General features: G+C 39.6%; 1 protein-coding gene across 1 annotated transcript in view; it reads left to right on the forward strand.

Annotated features, from left to right (window-relative positions):
• Positions 1-26,497, forward strand: part of LOC124606238 (serine/threonine-protein phosphatase 6 regulatory ankyrin repeat subunit A-like) — a 156,314-nt gene that overhangs the window by 81,233 nt on the left and 48,584 nt on the right. Inside the window, exon 4 of the mRNA XM_047138213.1 lies at positions 9,370-9,468. Coding sequence (XP_046994169.1) covers positions 9,370-9,468 — 99 coding nt within the window. The remainder of the gene's footprint in view (positions 1-9,369; positions 9,469-26,497) is intronic.

Consider the following 26,497-nt stretch of genomic DNA (forward strand, 5'->3'; position numbering starts at 1 on the left):
AAAACTAGAATGATTAGTGGCATAGGCTGGGTTGGAAATTTCTTTTGAGAAAACAGAAATGTTCACCTTCCAAGTTGACACATCCCATTTTATACCCCACTACGCTCAAGAAATGAAGGTGGTATAAAAGTTTAATTATCTTGGAGAGATTATTACATGGAATTCCAATGAAAGAGCATCAATAGGTAGTAGAACATTTAAACTACCAGAAACACAGAGATCTACGTGGCCAACTTACAAAAAGCCATCTCTTTCGATAATTGCTAAACTTGAGCATTATTCCTCCATTATTAAACCGGAAGCAACATATGGACGTGAAACATTAAACTAAACACTCAAGCAACAGCTAACGAATTGCAGAATACTTCGAACGATTGCCGGCCGGAGTGACCGAGCAGTTCTAGGCGCTTCAGTCTGGAACCGCGCGACCGCTACGGTCACAGGTTCGAATCCTGCCTCGGGCATGGAGGTGTGTGATGTTCTTAGGTTAGTTAGGTTTAAATAGTTCTAAGCGTCAGGGGACTGGTGACCACATCAGTTAAGTCCCATAGTGCTCAGAGCCATTTGAACCATTTGAACCATTTCCAACGATTATCAATGAAAGACACCAAGTTAACGGTCAATGGAGACTCTTACCCAGTACGGTGCGTTACCAAGAAAGTAAATCCATTGTTGATACAGTGCGAAAAAATGGTTTGCATTTTTTGTTCACGTTTCTCGCTTACCCAGTACTAGGGTCCGGAAACAACGTTGTCTGCTTTTGGAACCGGAAGACAGAAAAAATTGGTTTAAAGAAATACAAATGTATGTAAATGAAATGAACATTAACAAACATCAAATTGAACATAGGGTAAAGAAGCTGCTGCTTAAGAGCAAACTCATATAACTGACATTCAAGCGGTCACAACGGAAGTATTGCGTTGTATCTGCACAAGAAGGAGCCGCCAGATCACTTCGAATGAAGAAGTTTTGGGAAATAAGGAATTTTTCACTGCTAAGATATAAACTTACAAATTGTAGAATCTGTTGCAAATATTTGATTTTAGTGCTCCAATGAGGGCGTAAACTGTGTCCATAAATCTATAAATATTTCACAGGTGTTGACCATAATAGTGGCCATACGTCAAAAATGTCTGTTAGTGATAAAGTTAGTTTTGAAAAGCAATAAAAATGAATTTTTTACTAAAGTTTTAACTTTTTGCAAATGTAGAGGAGAAGCAGCACCACCCAACATATTCCCTTACAGATCTCCAAAAACACACGACCAATTCATTTATGCAATGCAGCATAACAAGCGGCGGTGGAGTTGGTGTGTGTGTGGGGGGGGGGGGGGGGGGGGCAGAGCACAGAGAAACAGGTAGACTTGACTAATGAGTCACCTTCCCCAAAGTACAAGAGTTATTTTGTTTGTTTCAAGAACTTCAGTTCAAATATTTCGCTTGTTTATTGTGTGAGATGGTAACTACGTGTAATATTAAGACCATGCCTTGTTTAAGCACGACGCCACTGGCCGTTTGTGTACAATTCTACTTAAGTCAGACTCATTGTAACGCTTCGCAGAGTGTTGGCGGCTGTTGATGATAGTTTTGCATGTGCCAAATACGGGTAACAACTTTAAAAATATTATGAGAGTTGTATTCAGCATTATTATGATTGATTTGATTCTGTCCGTCATGAATTCCTCTTCTGTGTCAAGCTCTTCACCTCTCACTAGCATTTGTAATCAGCGTCTTCAAATATTCGCTGGATGTATTTTAATCTCTGGTTTCCCCTACATATTTTTCACGTAACGGCTCTGTCACGTGCTAGGGAAGCTGTTCCTTGATGTCTTAACATATGACCCATTATCCTGTCTCTTATGATTCTAGGATTTTACCATATGTTCCCCCGCCTCGTCGTTTCCGCGGAGGAAGTCATGTCTCATTAGTCCAGGTAATTTTCAACATCTTCCTATAGCACCACATCTTAGATGCCCAATTCAATTTCTTTCTAGTTATTCCCGTAGCCTGCGATACACTCCTACACAACGTTGAGCCCCAAAATTACATTTTAAGAAAATTTTCCTGAAATTAAGGGCAATGTATGATCCATCACCTTGACAAAAGCCAGATCGAATCTCAAAAGGTTTAGAAAATTAATTTCTGAACCTTACTCCAGATTTAGTATATCGATGAGCGACTGCAGTGGGGTTGACAAGTTTCTGATGTAAACCAAATTCTGTAAGGATACACAGCAGAGATTCACGATGGATACCGTCATAGTCTTTTGTAAAATCGACGAAGCTGATCACTAGCGTATTGTTCCCGACGCTTTGGTGTTTCATTATACATTTGCTCCAGCTGAACAGGTGTCGGAAAATATAACGGTACTGACTGACTGCCGTGTCACTCTGAGCCTGTAGGCACCACTGGCTACGGGTATGGAGGGGTGCGTGGTCAGCTCACCCGCTCTCCCCGCCGTTGTCAGTTTTCGTGACTGGATCCACTACATCTCAGTATGTAGCTTCTTAATTTGCCTCACAAGGGCTGAGAGACCGGACGGTCACACGTCCAAATGTTAGCCAAACCCGACAGCTCTTAACTTCGGTGATCTGATGGGAACCTGTTTTACCATTGCGGCAAGGCCGTTGGTCTCATTATCCATTGAAGTCTAATAATTTGATCAGGACAGCTTCACCCTGAACGAAAACCTCCTTCCTATTAACCTGACTCACCATCAAGCTGTTCATGAATTTTGAAATACAGAACTTTAGAGAAAATTTTGTATGTAGTATCCAGCAAAGATATATTCTGTAATTATCTGGATTCGATATTTCATGTTTTTTGTGCAGTAAAAGTATTACACAGGCCAACGAAATTTATTTTTGGAAAAACCTTTTTCACTTTGATAGCTGATCTTTATAGATTTTTATGAGCTGAAACCAAATCTAGCCTTAGTTTTTTTGTATCATCCATAGTTTTCGAGCAATATGATTTTTACTATATAATATAAAAATTCTTTGATATTCGGTAAAGGGGGAAATTAATGAAACGCTTTCTTACAACATAAGCATGGTTTGTATTTACAGTAAGCAACTTAAAACAATTATGTGTGTTAATAGAGGTTTCACTTGTCAGCTGGAATTGGTTTGTATTTTCCTTCTGTTTTCTCTTTGAAGCTACTCTTGTAGATTTTTCTGTCATGTGTCACTTGCTGAACTTCTCGGTGAAGTGACCAACCGTAGTCCCCCATCATGTTGGTGTTACAGCGGCCTTGGTAGCGTTTTTCCATCACTTTGATGTCCTGGTAAAACACCCTCCTTGCTCCTCACTAACATCTTCCATATTGTCCGGGAAGTATCAATGTGACTGTTCAAAAAGTGAACTTTCAGGCTCATAAATCATCATAAAGTTTTACGTTTCTTTAACATTGTAGCTATAATAGAAACATTTTTCTTGTCCTAAGAACTTTGTAACGACTTTCTTGAGTGATACCCATGCTTCTTTCTCAATGGAAGGTCACTGTGGGTTCATAGTTAACTTCAAACATCAATTTTCTAGTGTCAGGTCCGACAAAGACGCCTTCTTTTAGTTTAGCCTGTAAAAGGTGTGGAAGCTTTTGGCAGAGATACTTAAAAAATGGTCCATCTTTAGGCAAAGCCTTTACAAACTGTTTAATTAGGCCTAACTTTATATGTAGAGGTGGTAGAAGTACGTTTTTTGGATCTACAAGGTTAAAAAATGGTTCATCTTTAGGCAAAGCCTTTACGAACTGTTTCATTAAGCCTAACTTTATATGTAGAGGTGGTAGAAGTACGGTTTTTGGATCTACAAGGTTTTGGTGTAGAAGTTTCTTCTCATGAGGTTTTGAAGACTCCCCCACAGGTCAGTCCTTTCTGCACCACTTTGATCCCTAGCCCTACTGTCGCATTCGCACAAGAAACATGGAAAGCTGGTAAAGCCACCTTACTGACCAAGAGCATGTATGTTACTTTTAGATCACCACACATCATCCAACCACGAGCAGACTAGCCTATTTTACTGAGCATTATTTATAGGTTTTCATAGCTTTGTTTCATATGTACAGAATTTCCAACAGGTATACATGCATACATGTTACCATTGTGTAATAAAAGAGCCTTTAAACTAATTTTGGGTGAAACAATAAACTGCCTCCTGTCTTCCTTTTTGTATTCAATACCAAACTCATTCATCAGACTGAGAATGTCTGAGCAGTACACTAAGTCACCATCTTGTTGAAAAAACTTGGAAAATTGCTGCTCTCTCTTTCTATACATGTATATGCTGGCTACAATTGCCAGTAAGCTCTTTTCTTTTAATCTAGAGCCAAACAATTCAGCTTTATCTTTCATTACGTCCAGATCCCATACCAAATCGTTAAGCTCGGTCTGCGTAAACAAATTGGGCTCTAGACTTTCTGTATTACAATGGAATTCATCATCATCTGGTTCATCTAAATCAGACTGTACATCAGAAAATACTTCTGTTGGAATAGACTGTGAATCATCTGGTGGTTCAGGAACTGGCAAATCTACGCCATGCCCTACTGGTCGGATGGCGGACGGAAGGTTAAAGTAGCTTTTTAACTTTGTTGTTTTCGAATTATGACCAGTAAGATCAACATTACAAAAGTAACAATCATCAGAATGATTTCTTGGTTCCCTCCAAATCATAGGCGCAGCAAATCTAAGGGCTTTTTTCTCCTTCATGGACCATATCCTCAGATCTTCAACTCATACGGCGCCGAAGATTTATCTTGATCACCAAGTTTAGATCCGAAGTATGACAGATAAAGCTTTTCCACAAAGTCTGTAATGTTTAATCACAAATTCACCACGAATATAACAAAAACTGTCAACAGAGTTTCTACAACCACAATTAGACATTGTATTGAGCACATGTGTAGGTAATGGGAAAGTCAGGTTAGGTTTGCAGTAGGCCTGAGCAAAACACCATCTGTCAACATAAAAGAAGAATCGAACTTTTAGGAGCCGGCAGGGGTGGCCGAGCAGTTCTAGGCGCTACAGTCTGGAACCGCGCGACCGGTACGGTCGCAGGTTCGAGTCCTGCCTCGGGCATGGATGTGTGTGATGTCCTTACGTTAGTTAGGTTTAAGTAGTTCTAAGTTCTAGGGGACTGATGACCTCATATGTTAAGTCCCATAATGCTCAGAGCCACTTTTTTCCGACCTTTTTGGCCAGCAAATGCTTTTCAGCAGTGCTACCAACGTCATCTACATTCATTACACTTCCTTTTTAAATTATTTTAGTTACATAAAAGCTGTTACATTCTTTAAAAAGTCGCTTAATGTAATAAATTTAGCTGTAAAATATGAAGAGATGTTGGGTGATACAGTTTTTTAAGTATCATATTTGGATGTCCCACCCTAACAAACAGAAGAATAAGGTATTTTCAGCAAAAAAAAAAATTCCATCTTTGGGGTGTGTTATTGCAACTTTGCAATCCTCTGGCAATTTTTCAGTTGTCCAAACTTCAAAAACACATGTATGTAAATTCCGAATAGTTTCTACATTTGCATACATCCAAAGTTCTGCCACTAGTTGACTCTCACACGCTGCCTTATAATTCCGAAGCGAATTGGTCGCTGCTTGTACTTCGTCTCGATAAGACTGAATTGTCATAACTGTTATGCGCTCCCTTTCCGTTCATATTCTTCATCATAAGAATAGATGGAACATGTTTTGAATGGTACTGTTTAAACATCAGTTAGTAAATCTCTCGTCTAATGGCGACTGAAAGCCTCCTCGATAGATTTTAGTGAGTTCTGATGAAATTTTCTTTTGATCCTTCTAATATCTTTAGCTGTGCATTCGTCTAACACTAATTAAATTCTCCCTGAACTTTCAGTTTTCTTTGGTTGAGCATTTAACCAAGGTTTATGCCTGCACAGGATCGCCATATAGTATTCCTCATTCCACCAAGCATTTTTCTTACGTTTCCTGAAGGAAGCAAGTTCTTCAGCTAACGCTTTCAGTCCATCAGCCATTGCTGCTAAGTTGTCACTTAAAGGTGTTCTACATCTCTCGTAAGAAATCAGATTATTAATAATATAACCAGGTTTGTAAATTCTCTTTCTGTATAACTTTTGGGGTTTGTTTTTCCTTTTAGGTGTCAGTTTGGTATTAATTTTTGACTTACAGTGGTCTGAATCAGTATGGACACCGCGGAGTACTTCGACATTATACATTCCCTTACGAAATTTCTGATTCATGCCCACATAAACTATCTGAAACTCTCCTAGCTTGACGTTGGGGCATTTGAAGGTCCTTAAATTACTTGTCCTTCTCTTAAACGTCGTTGTCTCATAAGCCAACCCATGTGTACTACAAGATTTAGTTAAGCCTTCTCCATACATGTTTGTGAGTTAACGCGCTGACCATTGCCCAACCACACATCGAAATTTCTTCTGTCGTCTTGTCTTAGGGTTAAAGCCTTCAAGAACAATTTATATATTAGTATCCAGTATGGTCGTGGCCAGTCAGTCGAGTTCATCCCAAAATTCTTCTGCATCATCCTTGTTAGTTATATTTTTAACATTTGTTGAAGCTTGGTCATTTATCAGTATGTAGATTTTGTTTCCCACCTTTATTGTTTATGGGGGATTAGAAGAAAAATCCTTTGTGGATTCCAATGTTCTACTGTGTACCAAAAATTCACTCCGTACTGTGAAACATTTTCTAGTGCCCTTGATCCTGGTAGTCCTTTATAAAGCAGATATCCTCCTGTTTAGATCAGGCCCTAGTCTGTATTATGTAACTCTTGAAGGGCTCTGATAAATATATTAATCTATTTGTTAGATGTTTCAACTTACCAACTTTCCTTAAAGAATTGACAACTGATATTTACTGTTGCAAAATACAAAAACCTTCCACGTTTGTTAAATTTTAGCTTGTTATTGCCTGACTATGTTGCACATTTATTTGTTTATTTAGTGCATTGCTAGGCCCTCCGTCTCGCCTTATTCTTCTGTGTAGACCCAACTGTATCGGAACGGTGTCTTCGCCTGGATAATCCTGTTACGATTGTCCAAACCGGTGGATTCTTTCGATAGAAGACTCCTCATATATGTTTAATTATCTGATCAATGATCAAGTTTCTGACGTGTGAGATAAATATAACGAGAAAATTGCATTTCTGTTTGAAATCCTTATTTTTTGCTGAAATACTGATTTATACTCTAGAAACTAAATGCGATGCGTAGTTAGAATCTAACTTACATACAAGTGCTATTCTCATTCTTCTATAAATAATGTACGATAGTCTTTCATGAGACTGACGCCTCTGTCAGCTGGATACATTTCCAACTTTCATTTTAGTAGTTGTCCATACAGAGGAAACGAAATTTTCACTTCCATGCTGCTGCAAATACTCTGTGGTGACAAACTCGTCGTTGAAGTTAAATTTGGCTTAGAAAAAAAGAAAAATGCACTTCAGTTCAATTTCGAAAATGTCATGGGTCTGACAAAATCTTACTTGTGTCCTTTTAATAACGTGGTCTCAACATGCAATGTACTGATCATTTTCATTTCTTTGAGAAGACGAATTAAGATCAAAGATTGTCAGAGCAATAGAGTCAGGAGACTGATATAGTACTTGAAATTTCAGTTTTGTGAAACCACATGAGAAATATCGCCAGTGAGAATCTGCTATTTATGAAATTTGGAAGCATTGGTGACACTAAAACACAGTGCTTTGACTGTAGAAGGGGCACAGATCCACATGCCACACAGAATTTAACGAGTAAAATACAAATTATTTTGTATTCTGCTAGTGAAAACTGAAACTTTAGTGGAACACACTGAACATAAATCTTTTCAAGAGATGAGTCTGGATGACATAATGGCACACTATGAGATGATACCTAGTAATGAAAGTAAAGAGATAATTCTAAAAACATTTCCTTCATTTGTGATGTAACCTTCTTACTTTTCTGTTTCTATTTTTCTGTCTCGATAATCGCGTGTTTCCTCAATAATAATAATTTTCATCGTAACTGTTGTGACGCTTTGATGGACAGTTGATTTCTGTACCCCATATTTTAGGTATCACAGTTTTAGACACTTGAGAGTTTGGTTACAACTATTTTTATGAGCAAATAGGCAATTGCTGAGCCATAGACAGAACATTAGCGATGAGTTAATTTAAGGGATAGCACATCTTGAGATGAGAACCTATAACATGGTAACCATGCACTTAGCTTTCCTGACATTTTTAGTCACACATTGACCTTAGTGCAAGGTCAGTGGAGGAGGGAGGTGAGGAGTAGGAGATTTGGCCAAATTCAGAGTGAGCCAGGCACTGGAGGAGGTCTGGCAACAATGCAGAGTTAGCCAGTTTTCCTGCCGAGGGTACACACTTGCACCTGCTATAAACGTGCTCCTGACGTAGGAAAACTGCGCGACACAAAGCCAGTTCTCTCTTTGATTCAACACCCACGTGACTGAATCAATCATGTTCCTTGTTACATTCCTTCTAACAGCCTATCGATGGTACTCTCCACATACACTGACAGCCAGGCGAATGAGTGCTTTGAAACATGCACTGCAACGTGGGGGGGGGGGGGGGGGGGGCAGTTCAAAAGAGACAGTATTATCCCATGGGGGAAAGTCACATGGACTGCATTGGACCTGTGGTGGTAATGATAGACAGTGTGACGATTGTGGGATACATGAACGTTATTGCGGAGCACCAGCATCCCCTCATGTTTGTTGTCTTCTCCGATGCCGGTGGCATACGGGACAATAACTGTAAGTGTTGCGAGGTCAGAATCGTGCTTTTCTGGTTTAAGGAGGACGACAGTGAACTCGAGTTGTTGTCTTCGCCACCATATTCACCTGGCCTGACCCAATATAACATATGTGTGCAGTATTTCGAACCAGTTCCGAGTTCATACATCAAAAGCCCATAATTTGCTGCAATTGCATATCCTATGCATACGCATTTGACACCATGGAAACCGACCAAAAAATTACAAAACCCAAAGCGCGCAAAATTCACACTCTGTTGATTTGACCTACGTACTAATATTAGGGTGTTTTAATGTTTCAACTCATCATTATATTGTAAAGAGAATTGCAAGTGGTGGTATTAATGTGTACTTTGTCCTGAAACCTTTGTCCTTTGAAACCAGTTAAAAATTTATGCGTCCTTTGGCTGTCAAATTCACATACTTGATGTGTAGTCAGTACATGTTGTTTCGAACGAGGTTACTATCCTTAACGCCACAGTTTAAAGCATCTGATAGACACACTAATTTGGAGATCTGTAATAATGTAGAATGTTTATACAGATACTGTTATGTCTGTAGGACTCTTTATCAATTTTAATGATTTTTTTACTGTTTTTACAGATGGTAAAGTGCCTAATGGGTCATAAACCAGATCTTAAGAAAACTAATTTCATTAGTTGGACGGCATTACACTATGCAGCCCGTAATGGACCACCAGAGGTAAGTAATATAAACTTTCTGTTTTATTCGCTACCGAGCATAAGTAGAGACAAATTAGGGATTCTGGCAGCACCTCTTTAAACTAGGCGATGAATACTGGCTTCGTTCATGCCAACAAATCTTGATGTTATAGAACAATAGGAACAAGTGCTTAGTGGAACAGCACTTTACTCCACAAAAATGTCATACATCAGGAAAGGTAACACCAATCATAAGAACAATCACTGTGCAAGGATCGTGAATGGAATTTCATCGTCGAATGTGGAAGATATATATGACATTACTTCTTCAAAACTCATCCAACTTTAATTGATTTGAGATGCACTTCTTGTAGATATCCATAATAACTTACAGAAAACAAATTAACCCTTAATATTCTTCAGCTGAACACTAGTTAACAAAACAGAATAACTCGTTGTTAATTTGGCAAATCCCTCAGTCTAGGATTTGGCCTTAACAACTATTAAGGTTAGTTAAAATTATAAGTTCAGTGCAATCAATAAATTTTGTTAATGTGTTACTCAAATAAGGATCCACCAGCCACAGTTTTAATACAACAGATGAAATATCATTGGGCACAGCAGGGAACACACAGGGATCAATTATGGATCATAAGTACTAAAATGAAAATCAAGGCGACCCTGCGTTACCAACATGGAGAAAGTATATGAAGGTTCTCTTCGCAATCACTACAGTGACATTAAATGAAAACATCATTAGCGCTCAAACATGGGCTGAAACTAAATGTAGGCTCCAGGTAGACACACTAATCGGTAATCTTAAACACCACATAGAAGAAGGGATGAAGGATGGATTTAACGTTTCTGTGACACCGAGATGATTAGAGACGGAGCACATGCTCGGATTGTGTCGAGGATGGGGAAGGAAATAGGCCGTGCCCTTTCAAAGGAACCAACTCGGCATATACCTGGGACCATTTGGGGAAATCACGGAAAACCTAAATGTGAATGGGCGGATGCGGGTTTGAACCGTCGTCCTCCATAATGCGAGTTCAGTGTGGAAAGCCCTATTCCACCTCGATTACATAGAAAACTATTTCGATTGATCACCAGAGGCCGACCATATATATATATATATATATCCTACAGGCAGTCAACATCATTTTGTGTCCATCGAACCATCGTCCCCTCACGTTGCACATATCGCCTTGTCGTGGTATTTAAATTGCTACAGGTGTGTGACGTCCGGAGACTACGTATCCTTCCTGCCATACGAATCAAGGGCACAGAAAATCTTGCTGAAATCCTGCAGCGGCCTATTTAGAATTCAAACACCGTTTACTTCACATTAAAGATGTAAAATACAGACTTGCACAATTTCCATAACCTTCCAATTCGTGCTACCGAGGCGAGCGCCGCGGTTGTGGTTCTCTGCTGCCATGTTTGTTCTATGTCAGTGCTAGCCCCCCCCCCCCCCCCCTCCATCGCTCACTGGCGTGAACGTCACACATTCATGTTCCCTCAGTTGTTTGGTGGCAACTGAGAATGAAGGTCTTGGCATCGAAACCGGTCACACAATAAATGCAGAATTTTTGGAAAATGAACCAGATTTTTTTCTCTTAATATAATTTCCTTCACTTGGTTCATTTTAATACAGTTGACAACAGCTATGGAAATGGCTTTACTACTTTCAAGATGCCATCACACAACGCTTAATTCACCTATTTGACATAATTAGCGAAATTAGACTTCTATATTTTAATTCCGTTCTCTGGTTTGTACAATACTAATAAGCTGCACAATCACTCTGCGCAATTCATTACATCATGTGCCTTAATTTTATTCAACAGTGTCATTCAGCGGAAGGATAGGGAGTGCCAATCCTTGTACTTAGCCCACTGTAGTTATAAACCACACCTAATGATAGTGAATGACACTGTAACAATATAATTTTAGTGCCGTAAGCATTCAAGGCGGATCTTGCAGTCATGGACCCACGTAACGAAATTTAATTTCACTTAGGTGAAGCCTTTCAAATGGTTCCAATGGCTTTGAGCACTATGGGACTTAACCTCTGAGGTCATCCGTCCCTAGAACTTAGAACTACTTAAACCTAACTAACCTAAGGACGTCACATACATCCATGCCCAAGGCAGGATTCGAACCTGCGACCGTAGCGGTCACGCGGTTCCAGACTGCAGAGTCTAGAACCGCTCGGCCACACTGGCCGGCTGAAGCCTTTCCTAAATGTGGTTTGGTGTAAGAGAAATGCACCAAAAAGATTCGCCTTCTCTGTGGGGCTTTACTAACGAGTTAAATGGTATGATAAATCAGACGATATGAATTGGACGTGTTAAACGTGATAAAAGCTTCGCCATAACCTTATCTGCCCCATTACCTACAGCAGTAGTTTCTTTTAAACATCTGGCCGTCCCTCAACATTCTAAAGGCATGCAATATTTCATGACTTAGTTTCAGATTCCTCTTTGCTTGTATTCACGTGCCGTGGATTTGCGCAACGTCGAACTTTTCTGGTCTAATCATTCAGGGAGAGAGGCGAATTGGCTTTAAAAGAAAACATGGAGTTCGCTGGAGTATTTTTGTATGCCACATGGACAGTGGTGTTCAACGCATAACTCAACGCAGAAAGTGTATTATTCCAGTTACTGTTGTTGTTGTGGTGAGAAGCAAGCAGCGCTGCACATAAGGTCCTGTTCACAAGATCTGCAAATGAGATAAGTGTGTAATTCGGGATTAGGGTGGTACGAGCTAAACTTAGTTCGAAACAAATATTCCTAAAGGCAGCCGATGTGACGACCGTGGAATTATCTGATACTAAGGATCGAGAGAGTTCAAAAATATCAATAATTTCCTTTAAGAACTTAACTGCTGGCGCTATGACGTTGCTAGTGGGAATTAACCCTCAAGAACACGTTCACGCGTCCACGCAAACTAGTGCAAATCGGATCTCTTCCCTGGACGTGGAAAGTGACCTACGTAATCTATATACTAAGGACGGTCACTTGAAAAGGAGACAGATGCACGTGTGGTTTTGGCAACAGAAAAACAGCTGAAGAATATGGAGACATGGAGAGACTTATAAATTCTTTTCGCACCACCTCATCAGCTGCGACTTCTAATTGTTTCACTCACGGGGGAGGCAGGATGTCGTGGAACGAAGAGAAGTAGCTCTATTTTGTACTCCACGTACCCTTCAACTGCTCGACGATTAGTGACAACTTCTCTAAATTCTTCACGCAAATTCTGCAGCTGTGCACGAGGCCCTGGTTCCAAATGACTCAAATCAAAAGGAGATGACATCTGAGAACCATTTCAATAACCGGCGAATGCACATTGAAATGACCAACGTGCCTAAATGTTTGAAATCCGTTCGTAGAGAAAAATCAACGCAAACCGTATCTTAAGCAGTTACGCACTAATCAGACATAAAGAAAAAAATTACCGAAATGACAGCCCCTCAATGATCTTGATCTTAAATGTTCCTGAGAAATTATGTGTCTGCAACTTAATCAGATCAAAATCTTAATTTCTCTTGTACTGGCCACCTCACACAGGCTACCTGCCGTGGAAAATGACAGATCTACGATTATTCTTATGTACTACATAAAAATCCTGACTGATTAAATTAACTGCCCATATTGACAGTGTATATAATGGTTCCCCGTTACCACTTTTTTTTTTAGTCATCAGTCTTCTGACTTGTTTGATGCAGCCCGCCGTAAACTCTACTCCTGTGGCAACCTTTTCACCTAGAGCGGAACTTTCAATCTGCGTCCTGAGTTGTTTAAGGATATATTCCAATCTCTGTCTTCCTCTACAGCTTTTACCCTCTATAACTCCCTCTGGTACCACGGAAGTTATGTCCTGATGTCCCTTCTTCTGGTCAATGTTTTCCACATACTCCTTTCCTCGCCGATTCTGCAGAGCACTTCCTCGTTCTCTTCCTTATCAGCCCACCTAAATTTCAACTTTATTCTCTGGCTCACGTCTCGGATGCTACGAGTCTCTTCTGTCCTCGTTTTACTTGCACCTTATTCCGTCTGACGGTTTATTTTACCGTGGTTTTGAGGTAGCGTCTTTGATTCATAATCAAAACGTCTTCGTTCCCGGGTTCGATCCCCGCCACCGCCTAAATTTTGATAAATAATCAGCATTGGCGGCCGAAGACTTCCGGCATAAGAAGTCAGCCTCATTCTGCCAACGGCCTTGTCAAAGAGGGCGGAGAAGCGGATAGAGGTTCAGGTCACTCTCTTGTCCTAGGGATGGGAAATTGCCCCTAAATGCGGAAGAATCAGCAATGATCAACGACATGAGGATGCAGAAGGCAATGGAAGCCACTGCATTAAAGACACGTAACGTGTATCCACAGGACATGTGGCCTGTAATTGAAGAAGTGTCATGATGATCTCTCCATTGGCAAAAGATTCCGGAATAGTCCCCCATTCGGATCTCCGGGAGGGGACTGCCAAGGGGGAGGTTACCATGAGAAAAAGATTGAATAATCAAAGAAAGGATAACGTTCTACGAGTCGGGGCGTGGAATGTCCGAAGCTTCAACGTGGTAGGGAAACTAGAAAATCTGAAAAGGGAAATGCAAAGGCTCAGTCTAGATGTAGTAGGGATCAGTGAAGTGAAATGGAAGGAAGACAAGGATTTCTGGTCAGATGAGTATCGGGTGATATCAACAGCAGCAGAAAATGGTATAACAGGTGTAGGATGAATAGGAAGGTAGGGCAGAGGGTGTGTTACTGTGAACAGTTCAGTGACTGGGTTGCTCTAATCAGAATCGACAGCAGACCAACACCGACAACGATAGTTCAGGTATACATGCCGACGCCGCAAGCTGAAGATGAACAGATAGAGAAAGTGTATGAGGATATTGAAAGGGTAATGTAGTATGTAAAGGGGGACGAAAATCTAATGGTCATGGGCGATTGGAATGCAGTTGTAGGGGAGGGAGTAGAAGAAAAGGTTACAGAAGAATATGGGCTTGGCACAAGGAATGAAAGAGGAGAAAGACTAATTGAGTTCTGTAACAAGTTTTAGCTAGTAATAGCGAATACCCTGTTCAAGAATCACAAGAGGAGGAGGTACACTTGGAAAAGGCAGGGAGATACGGGAAGATTTCAATTAGATTACATCATGGTCAGACAGAGGTTTCGAAATCAGATGCTGGATTATAAGGCGTACCCAGGAACAGATATAGACTTAGATCACAATGTAGTAGTGATGAAGAGTAGGCTGAAGTTCAAGACATTAGTCAGGAAGAATCAATACGCAAAGAAGTGGGATACGGAAGTACTAAGGAATGACGAGATACGTTGGGAGTTCTCTAACGCTATAGATACAGCAATAACGAATAGCGCAGTAGGCAGTACAGTTGAAGAGGAATGGACATCTCTAAAAAGGGCCATCACAGAAGTTGGGAAGGAAAACATAGGTACAAAGAAGGTAGCTTCGAAGAAACCGTGAGTAACAGAAGAAATACTTCAGTTGACTGATGAAAGGAGGAAGTAAAACATGTTCTGGGAAAATTAGGAATACAGAAATACAAGTCGGTGAGGAATGAAATAAATAGGAAGTGCGTGGAAGCTAAGACGAAATGGCTGCAGGAAAAATGTGAAGACATCGAAAAAGATATGATTGTCGGAAGGACAGACTCAGCTTACAGGAAAGTCAAAACAACCTTTGGTGACATTAAAAGCAACGGTGGTAACATTAAGAGTGCAACGGGAATTTCACTGTTAAATGCAGAGGAGAGAGCAGATTGGTGGAAAGAATACATTGAAAGCCTCTATGAGGGTGAACATTTGTCTGATGTGATAGAAGAAGAAACAGGAGTCGATTTAGAAGAGATAGGGGATCCAGTATTAGAATCGGAATTTAAAAAAGCTTTGGAGGACTTACGGTCAAATAAGGCAGAAGGGATCGATAACATTCCATCAGAATTTCAAAAATCATTGGGGGAAGTGGCAACAAAACGAATACTCACGTTGGTGTGTAGAATTTATGAGTCTGGCGATATATCATCTGACTTTCGGAAAAGCATCATCCACACAATTCCGAAGACGGCAAGAGCTGACAAGTGCGAGGATTATCGCACAATCAGCTTAACAGCTCATGCATCGAAACTGCTTACAAGAATAATATACAGAAGAATGGAAAAGAAAACTGAGAATGCGCTAGGTGAAGATCAGTTTGGCTTTAGGAAAAGTAAAGGGACGAGAGAGGCAATTCTGACGTTACGGCTAATAATGGAAGCAAGGCTGAAGAAAAATCAAAGCACTTTCATAGGATTTGTCGACCTAGAAAAAGCGTTCGACAATATAAAACGGTGCAAGCTGTTCGAGATTCTGAAAAAAGTAGGGGTAAGCTATAGGGAGAGACGGGTCATATACAATATGTACAACAACCAAGAGGGAATGATAAGAGTGGACGATCAAGAACGAAGTGCTCGTATTAAGAAGGGTGTAAGACAAGGCTGTAGCCTTTCGGCCCTACTCTTCAATCTGTACATCGAGGAAGCAATGATGGAAATAAAAGAAAGGTTCAGGAGTGGAATTAAAATACAAGGTGAAAGGATATCAATGATACGATTCGCTGATGACATTTCTTTCCTGAGTGAAAGTGAAGAAGAATTAAATGATCTTCTGAACGGAATGAACAGTCTAATGAGTACACAGTTTGGTTTGAGAGTAAATCGGAGAAAGACGAAGGTAATGAGAAGTAGTAGAAATGAGAACAGGACTGATGGTCACGAAGTCAATGAAGTTAAGGAATTCTGCTACCTAGGCAGTAAAATAACCAATGACGGACGGAGCAAGGAGGACATCAAAAGCAGACTCGCCATGGCAAAAAAGGCATTTCTGGCCAAGAGAAGTCTAATAATATAACATACCGGCCTTAATTTGAGGAAGAAATTTCTGAGGATGTACGTCTGGAGTACAGCATTGTGTGGTAGTGAAACATGGACTGTGGGAGAACCGGAACAGAAGAGAATCAAAGCATTTGAGAAGTGGTGCTACAGACGAATGTTGAAAATTAGGTGGACTGATAAGGTAAGGAATGAGGAGGTTGTACGCAGAATCGGAGAGGAAAGGAAAATGTGGAAAACACTGATAAGGGGACGGGACAGGATGATAGGACATCTGTTAAGACATGAGGGAATGACTTCCATGGTACTGTAGAGGGCAAAAACTGTAGAGGAAGACAGAGGTTGGAATACGTCAAGCAAATAATTGAGGACGTAGGTTGCAAGTGCTACTCTGAGATGAAGAGGTTAGCACAGGAAAGGAATTCGTGGCGGGCCGCATCAAACCAGTCAGTAGACTGACGACAAAAAAAAAAAAAAAAAAAAAAAAAAAAAAAAAAAAAAAAAAAAAAAAAAAAAAAAAAAGCAGCAGAATTCCTTTATTTCACCTACTTTGTGATCGTCAGTCCTGGTCTTTATTTTCCTGTTGGTATCATTTTTCCTACTGCTCATTACTCCACCCTCAAAAGACAGGTAACGGCGTATATACTTACGAAACATCCCTGTTTCCAACCAGATTTTCTTCATTTCCCAGTATTCTTAGCCGATATAGTCTCCCTAAATTTGCTTTTCACAGAACTCGATATATCAGAAAACATCTACTTTATAGACCAATAAATTGTTCTTTTATGTGCCGCCATCATTACTGTTCATGATGTTAGAATTGTTGTCATTATTATTATTGGGTTATTATTATTATTATTATTATTATTATTATTATTATTATTACTAATTAATCGCTGCATCTGCAGGAGTACAAGTAATGCAAGCATTAACTTTCGTAGTTCGTAGTCAATATAATTTAGTCAAACCGCCACTGCAGATACTAGTTGTGATTCTAAAACTGCTGTTTTCTTAAGTTACTATGACATAATTCGTAGTGTGAAACCGTACACTGAAGTAAGAGGATGCCTGATGGTAATAATCAGATCAGGTTAAATATTTAAAGAAATAAAGAAATAATTCTTGTCATTAACCTGAATGTGTGAACCGTTAAGTTGGTTGCGAGGTAATACTTGCACTTGTTGGGTTTTACAATCTGCGGAATTGTATATATTAAATTTACCGAAAGACTGATGATATGTAGCCCATTCTGCTCAGCAACATGAATAGTCTTTTCGTTCCAACGATTTCAGAAATTCTGATGACATTTTATCCATCGCTTCGGCCTTATTTGACCTTCAGTCTTCCAAAGTTCTTCTAAATTCTAATATTTGATCCTCTATGTCTTCTATCACATTATGAGACAACTCCTCCAACCCCTCGCCTTCCTAGAGGCTTTCAGTGTACTCTTTCCTACTACCCACTTTCTCCTCTGCATTCACGTGTAATAAACATTGTACTCTAAAAATTACGGCCCGTGCTTTCAATTTCATCAAAGGCTGTTTTGACACTTCTGTATGCTGAGTCAGTCCTTATGACAAACATTTCTTTTACAATTCCTCCACATTTTTCACACACTGCACCGTAGTTTTCCTGAACTTCCTTTTTATTTCATTTCCGTTTGGCATATATTTCTGTATTGCTGAAATTAGCTGAAGATACTTGTGCTTCCTTCTTGTAGTAATTCAAACGAAGAATTTCTTCTGTTCCTCTTGGTTTATTCAAGGTTACCTTCCTTGTTCATATGGTTTTCTTCCCAACTTCTGTGATGCCCTTTTTAGAGATTTTGATTCTTCTTCGGCTGATCTACCTATTAAGCTTTTCGTTATCGCTGTATCTATACCTTCAGAGAACTTCATGAATCTATTTTCATTTCTTAGTACACCCTTATCTTACTTTCTTGCGCACTGATTCTTCGTAGATAAACTATTAAACGTCGCCCTACAGGTGTCCGTTGGCTGTTCACTCCAATATTATTCACATAATAGTATAACTTCAGCAGCTCAGCGTCATACTTCCACTACTGCAGAAATGTTATTAATAGAAAAAATGAATACCACAGAAATGTCATTAATGGAAAAATTGACAATTTTGATCTGTGTAGTAACAGCATTAGCACAACAGATTTAGTCATATTGCAGTGTTCAGTTAACCATCGTGTTACTTCCTACCAATTAAGTACAATGTGGTCGAATCAACTGGAGCTAATTCTACAGAGCAAATATATAGCACGTCAGTCACCTCTTCGCTTATCCATCTCTCAATTTAATTTCAGATGAGTACACATTAATACTTACGTAAAAATATATGTGCATAGAATCTTCAGTCTACTTCTTCACTTCAACAAATTTTCCTCTTATGAAACAAACATATTACATTATTTCAATGCACTAAAATTAATTCAAAATATGTAGCCAATCTGGTATTCTTATCACACAAGAAAATAAAAAGAATCATTTTCACCAATCTGAGCTACCGAGGATTAGCAACTCACTTTCAAAATTGTGTTATCTGTGGCATTATTTATTATAATGTATTGTATTTTACATGCATTTATGTGTGTGTCTCTGCCAGATATTTGTCAGGGCAGGAATAAAACAAATGTCAATCAGTAACAGTATCAGTAATGAAGTAATGATTATGAACAAACTTCATGCAACTCACAGTTATCGTATTCTTATTTTGAGGAACACAGAAGGAAACATGTTAGCCCTTTGAGAGTAAAGTTATTATAAATATATTCTTATAAAAAATTAAAAGAGAGGTAGGCCAGCGAGTAAGTACAATGTTCATTAAGGACAGGTGTTCGCGTTCTGTTAGCCTTACAACCAGAACTTCTGGGGAGTTAAAATTACTTGACTTGCTCCAAATTCGGTAACAGAGTGTTCTGATTCCAGCTGTCATGGAGTTTCTTTTTTTGTCAGAAATTTGTATTACATATTGTATTCGTTGTATTCAATAATTGCACTATTCATTGCATTTAGTTACAACCAAACATGATATGCAACATTAGCAATGGTATGTCCTGTGTCACTTCTATACATCATGTGTTTCCTAGCATTAAAAACATTCCGATGTTTAACCGTAGCGCTTATGAGGCGGGAGAATCAAAGAACCATTACCATAGAACGGAGCTTTCGTTCTGTCTCACCTATTGTTGTTACTGTTGTGTATCAAGTTAATTTATTAATATTCGTAGTGAGAGATGAATGGAAATCCCAGAAAATATAACGAAATCGTAAGTATCTACTTCTGACGTACGTTGTTTTCACGTTGACCGGTTTTTCCGTAAGTCTGTCGTTCAGCCCCAACCTACAGCGATTCTACTGCTGTCCCAACTCCACCCCACCATACTAAATGGGCGTAACTCCCTGTGGAGAAAAAATTTTTTGGAGATGGACATAATATTGTCCTATTAGTTACTTATTTATTGAGCTGTGAAACACACATTTCACTTTCCATCTGTCACGGATTTCTAGCATTCGCTCTACTGCAGTCGTCAAGATGGGAAATCCGAAGTCCAGTTCGTGATCGTGTACTTTACGGTACTACAATGTTAGAAGGGAATGAAGTTTAGTGGCACAAGAGATGGTACCAATACTATTACGTCTCTGAAATTGATAATTTTTTGTCGTGACTGGCTAATTTATACGTGTGCAGGTTACAAGTTTTATTTCTTCTTTGAAAGGACAAGATGAAAGCTCGATCTATGGAAGTGAACGACTGTCTTGGATGAAAATAGTTTTTTTTTCACTTTGTCCTCTTTTAGTGTAATGCCTTTTGGCCAAGAAATTTTCAGTGAGTAAATTCTGTCCTTGCCATGCGATACTGAGTGCTTTCCATAGCATTCATCTCTGTGGTTGCTAAAATTTCTTCAGTGCACTGAAACCAAATTTATGTATTTGTGGAAAAGGGTGGAAGAGGATGCCACATATGGTGAATGGGCTGGGTAATGCAACAATTTATTCTCAAGAACTCCCAGTGCCTAGGCACATCTGGGGCATCGAGTATTATTTCAATAAAAATGATCTCTTTTTCAAACCCGACATTTTCTAGCTTTTTTTTTTAAACTAATATGTTCAGAAAATGTTAAGTAATGGACAGTTTACTTTTACATTCGAGAAAGCAGATTGTAATAGCCGGCCGGAGTGGCCGAGCGGTTCTAGGCGCTACAGTCTGGGACCGCGCGACCGCTACGGTCGGAGGTTCGAATCCTGCCTCGTGCATGGATGTGTGTGATGTCCTTAGGTTAGTTAGGTTTATATAGCTCTAAGTTCTAGGGGACTGATGACCTCAGAAGTTAAGTCCCATAATGCCTCAGAGCCATTTGAACCAATTTGTAGTATCTCAGAATATACGCCTGGACCACAGCACTGTACGTAAGTGAATCATGTAGTTTGCGAAAAGCGGAAAATGAGCGAATCGAAACGTTTGAGATTTAACAAATGTATTTGAAACTTAACTTGATTGTCAGAAATGAGCAGATTCCTAGCGGGGCTAGCGGCGAAAGGATTATAGATAAGAAGGGGCAAAAGAAGGGACAGAGTGAGATGGCAGGTGCTAAGACATGATGCAATAGTTTCTAAACTATTAGAGGGGGCAGCCGTCATTAATGAGATTGTATATGACCTCAACAGTATTTACAGGATCCCGTGGAATTACCCTGGACACCGAGCCACGAAGTTGGCACGGGATTCCAGAACACTACCGAATGTTGTGGAATGTTCTGGAACATTGTGGGCCATTCGAAGCCTTTTTGGTATGTCCTTTATTTCGCCACTGGCTGGGCTACCCTTTGGTAGGGGTATATGAAGCAAGATTCCAGAATATTTCGCAATGTTCTACAATTATTCAAGATGTCTGAAACATTTGGGAAGATTCCAGAATGTTCGGAAACATCCCACAGTATCTCATATCATCGTGGAACATTCCAGAACACTACCGAATGTTGTGGAATGTTCTGGAACATTGTGGGCCATTCGAAGCCTTTTTGGTATGTCCTGTATTTCGCCACTGGCTGGGCTACCCTGTGGTAGGGGTATATGAAGCAAGATCCTTCGTGGGTTCGGACGGCAGTTTCGTAACCAGAGACGAAGGGAGGTACCGAAAAAGTAATGCGCTGAGTAAATAAAAACAAACAGTGATGTGTTCACATCTTTGGCCACGTATACGAATTCCGCGAATAACAAAGAAATGAGGGTTTACCTATCGAAAGACGAAACAAAAGTACATTTTCCTCAACAATTTCTTCAAACAGGCGAAGGCGCATATCCCGCTGACCAGACGACCAGTGTCATTAAACTCAGCACGGACTTCTTCAACGTAGTCGCTGCTGGAAACGAACTCATCGACCATATTTATGCCAATATTGTTCACAACTATACCTATCCGGACTGGTAATTTGAAAGAACTTTCGGTAACTAAAAATAATATTGTCGACAACCTCAACTTAAATATTCAAACGAAAATTTCAAGAGAAGAGAATATACAAATCGATCGACAAGATAGTAAACGTTTATGAAAGTTTGAACTTCCCCTGCATAATTTATAAACTCTTTGCGAGTATCAGGAATGCTATTACACAGCCTTCGAGTTAAAATTATATCTTCGATCATACTACCCAGAAGCTTGAAATCACCAGAACTACGTGATGGGACAAAGATGATAGTCAATCAGCTGTAGAATAACATCATCGAAGTCGAGCTTATAACTGGAAAGTACAAACGAAACACACTATTTATTCCCAAAATACAACTGACCTCTATTGAACTGCCATTACAATTTAAGAGACTGCAATTTCCAATCAAATTACCCTACAGTTTTAGAATTAACAAGGTGTAAGGATAAATTTTAAGTATTGTGACATCACCCTCAGAGACTACTGCTTCTCTCACTGTCAACTATACGTATCTTGCTCTCGAGTAGGAAATTTGAAAAATTAATATACTGAAATAGGTACGTCTAATGAAAATTGTAAATTTTAACATGTTATCTAAGAGCGTAAGCGATATATCGATTAGGAATACGTAAGTGTGAAAGAACGCTGCGAGACAACTATCGTTGAGGCAGAGTAGGTGTAAGAAAAAGCTTTTGTTAGGTCGCGCGGTGGCAGACAGTTGCTGCCTAGGAGGAGCAGGAGTAGCGCACCAGTGGCTGGCAGTGTCTGTCACGATGCTCAAGAGTGGCCAGTCGCTTAGTATTAAATACTCAGTGTAATAATTTCAGTGTTGTGTACTAATGATTTATGGAAGAAATAAGATTTGAAGTAAAACTAATTAAGAAAATGCTACAATTGTTATTATGAAATTAGGATGGAGAAACCTCTCTACATATTGTTTCGTCGATCTACAATAAGACTGATTTACTATGTAATTATGAAAGTTGCGAGCTCTATCTTCTTATCTCGTGTTTTCTACTGAAAATCTCGTGCTTTTACTCTTGTTAACTTTACTATTACAAAGATCGCTAAAACTTTTTTTTATTGGTCCTATGCGGAAAAAATAACTTACTTGGTCTTTCTGCTGCCACTGCTTGATCTGCTGCATTCCAATATTTAACAAAACAAAAAACCTGTTATTCATGCATGTTCTGTATGGCGGCTCCTGCTGTTGCTGCGGCTGCTGCTGCTTACTACAACTACATATAATTCAAGAGAAAGGGTTTGGTCAAATCTAAACTCGAAAAATGATAACCCAAATAAAAACCCATATTCTGAAAGCGATTGTTTCTCATTCAGTTAACAAAAACGCTAGAAGCTCTTTGAACAATCGCTTCGTTTGTAAATCTGCCTCCAGTGACATTAAAGCAATATTACAAATTAATCAAACTCTTAACGCAGACTGAAATACTTCTTAATTGAATACATAGTGAAACAATTCCCTGACAATTACAAAAGAAATCAGTGAAAAAAATCAATACTTAATCCAACAATGGTTTCCCTGTAAGAATTCAACTCCTATCATTATCAAAATTACCGTCTGCTGCAGCGCACATCCACAAACCCTTTTATTTAAATTAATAAGCGCGTTGCAAATTATAAAAAATATCAACTAAATACCAAATCCTGTGTCGTTGCTGGCGGACACGGCAGTACGGCTGCTCGGCTGCGCCCCTCGCCAACACACGTGCACACCACAGCAGGCGGGCTCCTACACTGGCCTCCAAATCGCTGCTAGTTAATCCGTGTGTTGCGAAGCGCGATAACAATATCTTAAATTCCAGAGCTTGTGTATGCGCACTGTAGCCAACCTCTAAATCCTAAGAGAGTATTGCCAACTCTCATAACCCTCAAACTCATTTTTGAAAATTTTGCGGGGTGATTCTTGCCTAACATATTGGTAAGGAACCAACAGTAAATTTTTTTACAAAACGACGAAAAATTTGGCAGAGAGAAAAATGTTACAATTTATATCCAGTGATTAAAAGTATTTCTTGCTTAGCATCTAAGTAGTTTTTTTCTGTTTACAAAACGAAGAAAATTGTCTTGCATGGCATATAGCAAGAGTAAAATGTTAAAATTTTACACAAAATGGCAGAAATGTTGCTTGCCTAATTGATTGGAAAGGAGAAAACATGGCTCCTTTTACAAAAATAATATGACAATGTTGCTAGCCTAGTACGTATGTAATAAGAATACGTCAAAGGAAACATAACAAGTTTCTTACATGAGAAGATAAAAAAGATCATGTAAGTTTTAATAGATGCATAACAGTAACTACTTAAGCATTGAATAGTCTTCAATAAGCTAACATAACCTAATAACTAGTAAAAAATAATATTTAATTTTGTGCATTAGGGCACTTACGTTTCCATGACATTAATCAGCAGTGGCGTGACTACATGATATTTTATGTTTTTACGCTCGCAGTTCCCTCTGGTCAAAAGAAACCAGGTCTACATGTTTTAAGTGCAGCAGACTCAGGGACTTCATATCCACTGACAACCTCACTAATATTGCTTGAAATGGTTCAAATGACTCTGAGCACTATGGGACTCAACATCTGAGGTCATCAGTCCCCTAGATCTTAGAACTACTTAAACCTAAGTAACCTAAGGACATCACACATATCTATGCCCGAGGCAGGATTCGAACCTGCGACCGTAGCAGTCACGCGGTTCCGGACTGAAGGGTCTAGAACCGCACGGCCACCGCGGCCGGCCACACTAATATTCCGAGATCAGTTAATTTACGGTGTAGGCAGACTCAGGGACTTCATATCCTTTGACAACCACACCTGAAGTCAAATTTTCCTCTGGTGAGACAGTTTGACAATGTAGGCAGACTCACGGACGTTGTGTCCATTGGCAACCATACGTAACGTCCATTCTTCCAGGATGACACAGTTTGACTGTGTTGGAAGACTCAGGAACGTCGTGTTCACTGACAACCACACGTTATTGCGTAAGTACCTCCTCAAACGTATGTAGTACAAGTCTCGGTCGAGTATTTCTGTATACTGGAAACGTCGTATTTTATAGAAAATAGATTTTCCCTTTAAAATACGATATCCCTAACCTAATTACAGAAATAAAGCAAGGAATAATACAGGGTGATTCAAAAAGAATACCACAACTTTAGGAATTTAAAACTCTGCAACGACAAAAGGCAGAGCTAAGCACTATCTGTCGGCGAATTAAGGGAGCTATAAAGTTTCATTGAGTTGTACATTTGTTCGCTTGAGGGGCTGTTGACTAGGCGTCAGCGACAGTTGATGCTAAGATGGCGACCGCTCAACAGAAATCTTTTTGTGTTATTCAGTACGGCAGAAGTGAATCGACGACAGTTGTTCAGCGTGCATTTCGAACGAAGTATAGTGTTAAACCTCCTGATAGGTGGTGTATTAAACGTTGGTATAAACAGTTTACAGAGAATGGGTGTTTGTGTAAAGGGAAAAGTTCTGGACGGCCGAGAACGAGTGAAGAAAATGTAGCACGCATCCAGCAAGCATTTGTTCGCAGCCCAGGAAAATCGACTCGCAGAGCTAGCAGAGCGCTGCAAATTCCACAATCAACTGTATGGAGAGTCCTACGAAAAAGGGTAGTTATGAAACTTTATCGTCTGAAATTGGTTCAAGCACTGTCTGCAACTGATAAGATTAAAAGAATCGATTTCTTTGATTTTATCCTTGCTCAAATGGAAACAGATGAATCTTTCGTTTCAAAGATTGTGTTTAGTGATGAAGCAACTTTCCACACTAACGGGAAAGTCAACCGTCACAGTGTCTGTATATGGGGCACTGAGAATCCGCGGGAAACAACTCAGTATGAACGTGACTCGCCTAAGGTGAACGTTTTCTGTGCCATTTCAGCCAATAAAGTTTTGGTCCCTTTTTCTTCGAATTTGCTACTGTAACTGGACTACATATCTGGAGATGATAGAGAATTGGCTGTTCCCTCAGCTCGAACAAGAAGCACAACAATTCATATTTCAGCAGGATGGAGCGCCACCACATTGGCACTTATCTGTCCGTAACTACCTGAACGACAACTACCTGAGGCGATGGATCGGCCGCCAGGCAGCCCGTGACAGAGCACTTCATCACTGGCCTCCAAGAAGCCCTGATCTTACCCCCTGCGATTTTTTCTTATGGGGGTATGTTAAGGATATGGTGTTTCGTCCACCTCTCCCAGCCACCATTGATGATTTGAAGCGAGAATTAACAGCAGCTATCCAAACTGTTACGCCCGATATGCTACAGAGAGTGTGGAACGAGTTGGAGTATCGGGTTGATATTGCTCGAGTGTCTGGAGGGGGCCATATTGAACATCTCTGAACTTGTTTTTGAGTGAAAAGTAACCTTTTTGAATACTCTTTGTAATGATGTATAACAGAGGCATTAAATACACATTTTTAAAGTTGTGGTATTCTTTTTGAATCACCCCTGTATTATATCATATAAACAGGCATGTGAGCTCTGAGCTCATTTAAATGTTTTCTTTAACTCTATTGCCACAGCAATTACAGATTTGTGGCATATATCTCAAGTCATGAATAATGTGAGGCTCACCAAACGGTGGCAAAGTCAATTTTCTTTAAATTTCCCGCCACAGCAATCACAGATTTGTGGCATGTATTTTTCAATTCAGTCTTAATATGAGGTTCACCACACGGTGGGAAGTTAATTTTCTTACGATTA

This window comes from Schistocerca americana, chromosome 3 (genome assembly GCF_021461395.2).
Source record: "Schistocerca americana isolate TAMUIC-IGC-003095 chromosome 3, iqSchAmer2.1, whole genome shotgun sequence".
Lineage (NCBI taxonomy): Eukaryota > Metazoa > Arthropoda > Insecta > Orthoptera > Acrididae > Schistocerca > Schistocerca americana.